Below are 7,787 nucleotides of genomic sequence, written 5' to 3' on the forward strand. Positions count from 1 at the left end.
TGTACATACAGTAAAAACAGCAAAAAGATCTGTTCCGAGGGCTCTCTGCCCTTTCGCTTGCATTGGTGGAATGCCAAAGCCTGAGGCGAGGAGAGCACACATACCCTGCCTTTCCTGTGGATGCATGAAAAGTCAAGGCAGGGAGAGCAGCAGCAAAGACCCCAGGGGAAAAGAACAGAGCCAGCACCAGAGACAATCATATGGCCAGTTTTCTGTTGAGGAAGCAGAGTGTGGGCAGGCTAAAGCAGTTTCAAAAGTTTATTTTTACATTTTCTAATAGAATGTGTAGAAGATAGGATGTTAATATCAGCCTTTTGTGTGCTAAGCTTTACTTCTCAACCCGTCTGAACTGACATTATGCTCCATTTTCAGACTTGGAGTGTGATATGTGCAGTCTGTTTTTTCCATACAGCCAAAAAAATGAGGGTATCACTGTAATCGGGCATTAAGACCCTGTTTGTGTTTCTCCTTCTACCTCTACAGATACATTCTCGACAGATGTGTGTGGCCCTGATAAGGAACTGGACATGGAGACATGTCAGTGTGTATGTCAGCACAGGGATCAAATGCAAGACTGTGGCCCTAACCGACACTTCGACCGCAACACTTGCCAGTGCGTTTGCAACATGTCACCTGCTCCCTCCTGCCCCCTAAACCACGTCTTCAACAAAGAGACCTGCCAATGCACGTGCAGCAAGACGTGCCCGAGACATCAGCCCCTCAATAAAGCAAAGTGTTCCTGTGAATGTAATGAGTCACCAAATAAGTGTTTCCTTAAAGGAAGGAGATTTCATCCAGCCACATGCAGGTGAGTTCAGCTTTATTTGCTGTATGCTGACTAGAAATAGCACATTTAGGTGGAAAGTACCAAATACTCAAAGATATAAAAACATGTTATTAAACTGAGAGAAACCCTCAGACCAACTGAAATTAAAAATGTTCTCCTCAAACAACACAAATGCAAAGGACACGCCCAATATGTTACCAACCAGCTGCCATTATTGTTTAAAAATGTCATATTCCAGTACTATAATTGTATTATTCAAATAAAAAAATCTGAAAATCAAAAGAACTCCTAACAAGTTTGGATAATTGCAATCACAAGCCTCCAATCCCAATTTTTTGCCAAATACTAGATCTTGATTCAATTACAAAGCCTTTGCTGGTTTCCCCCGCTGTCTGAAAGTGCTGGTTGTTTATAAAAGCAAATTCCAGCTGAGGACAGAAACTTCTTCAATGAAACATTGCTTTGCGTTTGTTGGCAAAAACAAAGGGGCAAGAATTATCAGTATCAAATAGCATTTTCCAATGATGAGCCATGCATCTTTCCCAATTACTCACGCAACAAATCAATCAATTGACCATCCATCCATCCATCCATCCATCCATCCATCCATCCATCCATCCATCCATCCATCCATCCATCATCCATCCATCCATCCATCCATCCACCCACACACCCACCATCCATCCACCCACACACCCACCATCCATCCATCCACCCACCAACATCCATCCATCCATCCATCCATCCATCCATCCATCCATCCATCCATCCATCCATCCATCCACCCCACCCTCCATCCATTCATCCATCCATCCATCCATCCATCCATCCATCCATCCATCCATCCATCCATCCATCCATCCATCCTCCATCCATTCATCCATCCATCCATCCATCCTCCATCCATTCATCCATCCATCCACCCACCCATCCATTCACCCACACACCCACCATCCATCCATCCATCCATCCATCCATACATCCATACATCCATACATCCATCCACCCACCATCCATCCATCCATCCATCCATCCATCCATCCATCCATCCATCCATCCATCCATCCATCCATCCATCCATCCATTCTTCTGTTTAATCAATTTTTCTGTTTAATCATCCATCCCTATGTCCTTTGAACAATTCAACCAGCAATCAATCATCTGCAGACTATTCACCCAGTCCTACTTTTTCAGTTTTTAAAGTTCAGCCGTCAGTCATGTACTTGTCCATTAATCAAATGGAATTGTGCAAGGCTGTAGTTGCACACAGCAGAATGAGGAGATGTCAGATTGACCTGATCACTGATCACAGTGTTAAACAATAGATATAGATGCACAGTACAAGTAAACAGCAACAGAATCAGGAGAAGTGACCATTTGGCAGGTTTGTGGTTGTAGATCTCTGGTCTTAGTGCTGTGGAAGATCAATCAGTGTGTGAGGGGGAATGTAAAGGGTCCCTTAAGAAGTGCAGTGCTTATTTCAGGCAGTGGCTCTTGAACAGTTCATGGACAATGGGTACAGAGACACCAGTGATTTTTCTGCTCCTCTCACTGCCCTCTGTAAGGCTTTTTGTGTTTGTGATATTGCAGTTGGAGTACCAAATTGTGATGCAATATGTGAGCACAGACTCAACTGTGCCACTGTAAAAGGTCCTGGGGATGCTGGTTGGGAGTGAAACCATCTATGCCTCCATCCATTTCTTAAATCTTTAAGCTTTTTATTGGATTCATCCACTATTTTCCATTTATCCAATTGCACATCCACTTTTCCATCCAGCTCTTCCATCCATATGTCCTTTTTAGCATTCACGCTCCCATCTTTCCATCAATCTATTTTATAACCAAGTATTTGATGCTTGGGCTAATACGTATGAAACAGAGCCCATTATCTGTTTTACAGTGATTGTTAGTTAAAAAAAATTAACTAAATCAACTAAAAATACTCTGACAGCCCAGAACCATCAGTATTTTTTGGTATTTAGAGAAAATACTGTATTACTATGAAATAAATGCCATTGGTCATTGTTGCAGGTATTGATGACATACAGAAAAACTACAGCCAAAGAAAGCAAGCACATTTTTCTGAGTTATGCACCAGTTAATTAAACACAATATTAGCACACATTATTTTGCTAGGTGCATTATCACAGAGAAGTCAACATCACTCTAAAGCTCTTTCTTATGTGTGATGTTCTCGGGTGTGTTCAGCACAGGTCTGGTAGTGGTAGCTGGATATTGCAGTGAACATGGGGTGTAATACAAGACCCCCATGTGCTAATGACTTCTCTTAGCTGTCACTTAACCATTTCCTCTCCCTGCACAGGAGGAAACACACACACACATACACACACATCCATCCATCTCGTCCAGTCTTGACCCTTTGTGACCCCGTTTGAGAGTGATTTATGAGTTCAACGTAGCAGTAGGAATCTAGTGTCTGGGATCTGGCACTGGTGTGTATGTTACTGTGTTTGAAAGAGAGCGTGTGTGTCCGTTTGAACTCTTCTGTGTATTTCATCATGGGTTCAAAGGTCTCTTTAAGTAGCCATGACGAAATACTCTGTCATTCACCAATTGTCATCTTGTGCAGCCAGAGAAGCAGTGGCGATTTCACGCCAATCCAAAAACCTTTGTGATGTTGACGAAGTGCGTAAGTGCTACGTAAAACAGGAATCCATCTCTTGATGCGTGTGTTCTTTGGAATAACATGGATCGACGCATCATGATTTTGTCAAGGTTGAGCAATCAGGCCTTGACTCTGGGATTTGGTCAACCAGATATAAGCTCTAAGAGGTTTTTACTTATGTTTTGGCCTTCAAGCTTTTATTTTGTAGCCAATACACTGACAAACGTTCCAATTTCCCTGTCCAAAGTTACATATTCCAGACTTACTGGTATTATTTGTTCCAAAGAACAACACAAGAAGCTAAACTGTACAATGATTCTTCACCTTTGGCATCTTGCTCTGGTGAAAGCTCTGGTGGTTCAGGAGTGGGCAGTAAATCACAGAGTTGTCCTGAAGGCTGCAGTTTTTACTGCAAAGAAATCCAAACCTTGGTTAAGACCTTTGACCTTCAGAACATACAAAAATGTAGTAAGTGGTTCTCAATCATTTGCAGCAGTGTTTGGCAGTACTGAGAACCTGCTCCTCAGAAACAGTAGGCCTAATCTAACAATTATGGCTGTTTTCTTAAAGGGACCACAATGATATTCAGTCAAAACTTGAAAAGTCTTTGGTTTCCATTCATACCACTGAGTAATCAGATCTGAACATTAGGCTGGAATCACATTTTAAGCTGACTGCTTTACTTGTAGGAATATTTCCACATAGAAATCAAACAAATGTCATTGTATGTGTTGTTGATATGATGCAATCAGGGGTGTAGTGCTGCACACAGGCATATATGCACACGCACAGTTAACATGGTGCTCCTTCCAAAGGTCAAACCCATGTTTATACCAATGTAATAGTTTATTGTTCAGCTTTGAATTTTTGAAGCTAATTTCTGTTTTCTGTCTCATTGCAGTTGTCTGCGGCCTCCCTGTGAGGTGAGGAGGCGAAAGTGTGAACCAGGTTTCTCCTTCAGTGAGGAAGTGTGTCGCTGCGTACCGTCCCACTGGAGACGGCTGGACTGAAAGCTGCTAATGAGCAGATAACAAACTGAATAAGTAGAAATCATCACCCAGCCCCTGTAGACCTGCTGGTCCTGAATACCCCCATCATCTGTGACGCAGCTAAGTATGTGGACCCTGATATATGTGGGGAAACTCAGTGATGGAGTGCAGATACAGGGACTCTGAGGATTTGAAGGTGGGACATGCACTGAAGCGGCTATGAAGACATTTTTTATGGGAGAGCAGCTGACCCAGAAGTGAAAGGACTGAAAGAGAGTCAACACTCGACATTTGTTATAAATACTGTCTAAATAACTTGTTATAAAATATTCGGGGAGGTTTGTATTAATTATGTCTCAGTATTCTTTTGTCAGATATTGATTATATAATTTATTAAATGTTTTTTTTAACTTCTGTTTATTGCAATTTCAATCTCCTTCCATGAAAATACACTGTGATCAATATTTTTGTATCATGTATAGTATATGTGTAAAATAAAGTATACTGGATGTTTTATCATGTTTAAGTTTGTCAGCTCTGGTAATATGCACACCAAGGTTTCTCTTTTCTTAATCCACTTCTGCATCAGGACAAAATCCAGACTCTTTATTTCTTAAAACAGGTTTTCCTTGTACTGATTTCTGACTCTCCATCAGGGAGCTTGGTGGATCAGATCCGGATCAGATCCGTGTCCGGTCCGATCCGCTGCGGTCCGGCTCCGTGCACTCTCGTCCGTCAACACCCACCGGTTGCGTCTTTGGAACACAGCGTGGAGCAGGACCGCTGGACCGCCGGACAGCTGGAGTCATGTGACCGAGGTTTCCCCACGGCAATCACTGAATCAAGGATTCTCCTCCTCCTCTCCTCATCCATGTTGTCTTTATCAGCCTCTGAAAACCTCTGACCTATTGACTCCAGGCCTGCCTCTGCTCTAAATGACATTTTTCTTGTCATAGTTAAGTTAAAAACGATTTAACGATAACAGTGTTTTATTCAGAAAATTAACCGTTTTTTTCATTTTGTTTTGGTGCCTGACTTCCTGTCCCGCTCCATCTGCTCTGTGCTAAATTGATGCGTCGTGCTCCGGCATCCGGCAAAAATAGAAGTCTTGCGTATCTGACCTGCTGGATCAGAGACGCAGCTGGAACGCAACGGAGTGGATCCAGTGGGGGTTAACACATTGACTGGAATAGAAACCTATCAGATCCAGATGGACCGGACATGGATCTGATGGAATTTGGACTTTAAGCTTTAATTTACAAAAGGATTGCGTGGCTTTTGGGCACACTACACCTTCAGACAAAACAACAGTCTCAATCACAAAAGGTATGACAAGGGTCTACTCTGCAGAGCCAATGGGTCCCTGTGCTCTGGTGTTGGTTGATCACATCTAAATGAGCCATTTTGCATTTATTTTGGCAAAAGTAGCCCCAGTCAATGCAGAGAACCCCTGCTGCAAAAACACAACACAGACGCTATCAACTACGCTCAGAGTGAAGTTTTTAACATCTGCAGAGACTTGTTGTTATATCTATATGAACTGCTCTCTGGCTCACTTTAGGTAGAAAATTTTGTTATAAACGAACATTTAAATCACCTCATGTATCGACTTCACAACCTTTTCTAATAATATTAGTACCTTAGACGGCATTAGTCTGGCATCCAGCACCTCTGCTAGGAATATAGGAGTCCTATTTGATCAAGATTTATCCTTCAACTCCCAAATTCAGCAAATCTCAAGGTCGGCCTATTTTCACTTGCGCAATATTTCTAAAATTAGACACATCCTGTCTCGGAGCGACGCAGAAAAACTAGTCCATGCATTTGTTACCTCCAAGTTAGATTACTGTAATTCCTTCTTATCAGGCTGCCCCAATAAGTCTCTAAAGACTCTTCAGCTAGTTCAAAACACTGCAGCTCGAATATTGACTAGTACTAGGAAGATGTGACAGAATAATCCAAACTTCACTGAAACATGTTGGGTTACACAAGGTCCACTTTCTAACTTTTTATATGTGTTCTTTGTTTAATTCATTTACCTAATTTGGATTTCACAGGAGCCTCACACCGTCACCTGCACTCTCTCTACCTCTCAAGACATCCAGTCAGTCATGGAAGAAGAAAAAAAGTGGTTTCCCTGTATCCTCTACTTGACTCATGCTTAACGCACACACATACACACACACACACACACACACACACACACACACACACACACACACACACACACACACACACACACACACACACACACACACACACAAACAATGGTCTCCTCTCAGAGACAGAACTATTTAGCACACTGATCCCTCAGCCATTGCACGTGTGTGTGTCTGTGTGTTTGCATTCTTGCCCTCCGTGTGGCAGTGCTTAGACAAGTGTGTGGGTGTATGTGTGTGCGTGCCTGCGTGTGTGTGTCTGTGTGTGTGTGTTCCAGGCTGCTCCAGAGGTTGATATACTTAATAATCCACTCCAGATGTAGAATGTTTGTTGTTGAACCGACATCTCCACTTATTTCAACTCAGCCAACGTGTGTGTGTGTGTGTGTGTGTGTGTGTGTGTGTGTGTGTGTGTGTGTGTGTGTGTGTGTATGTGTGTGTGTTTCACGTGTGTATCTCTTCTTTGTCTGTGATGCTTGTGTCTCTCCAGGAGAGTCAGTCATGAAAATAAACCTAGATCATATTTCTGTGACTTTAAACACACTCACACTCATTTCTTGAGACATAATTTAGGAAGTGGAAAAGAAGAGTTTTTTGAAAGTTAATTTTCCTGGAGGAAGCCAATTATTTTTAAATTAGATTCAGAGGATCTTCAAATATCACATGCTTATTGTAGTTCAGTGTCCAATTAAGCGTGTGGTTAATTTTTCAAAATCCAAACAGCTCCACATGACACTCAGTGTTACTCTGTGTGAAGCTGAAGCAAAGAGAAGCAAAGTGGGAAATTTGAACAGTTAATTGGACAATAAGTGAAATAGTCTTATTCAATTTTTGCCTAGAAGACAAATTCACAGCTGCAAATTGGTCTCATATTACTAAGTCTTTGATTTCCTTCAAGTATTATCAACAGCTGCAGACCTTTTAACTATCTGGGCGCTACTACCAAACATGAAGTAATGTGTGTGGTAGCACAAGCTGTTGGGAGGCTACTTACCACAATTCCAGGAGCTTGATCATCTCAACACACAGAGAGGTTTAAGCATGTCATTATTTAGAAGCCAACTCTTGTATTTTATGCCTCACAAACTAGCGTTCCATTTGTAAATAAGGTGCAATAGCATATTCAGAATGAGCAACAGTAGCTTTGTTATGAAGATGATGAAGAAGATTGACTTCAGGGCTCCTCTCCATGCAGTCATGCATCAGATTTGCTCCTTTAACAAAGA

At 41.9% G+C, this 7,787-nt stretch overlaps 1 protein-coding gene across 2 annotated transcripts in view; it reads left to right on the forward strand.

Moving 5' to 3' along the window:
• The window catches only part of vegfc (vascular endothelial growth factor c), a 76,205-nt gene extending 71,331 nt beyond the window's left edge, over nucleotides 1-4,874 (forward strand). For both annotated transcript variants that reach the window (XM_034687039.1, XM_034687038.1), the window contains exons 6-7: nucleotides 484-808; nucleotides 4,315-4,874. In XM_034687039.1, coding sequence (XP_034542930.1) covers nucleotides 484-808; nucleotides 4,315-4,423 — 434 coding nt within the window. In that variant the 3' untranslated portion in view covers nucleotides 4,424-4,874. The remainder of the gene's footprint in view (nucleotides 1-483; nucleotides 809-4,314) is intronic.
• The last annotated feature ends 2,913 nt before the right edge of the window (nucleotides 4,875-7,787 follow it).

The sequence above is a fragment of the Notolabrus celidotus genome, chromosome 7, assembly GCF_009762535.1.
Source record: "Notolabrus celidotus isolate fNotCel1 chromosome 7, fNotCel1.pri, whole genome shotgun sequence".
NCBI lineage: Eukaryota > Metazoa > Chordata > Actinopteri > Labriformes > Labridae > Notolabrus > Notolabrus celidotus.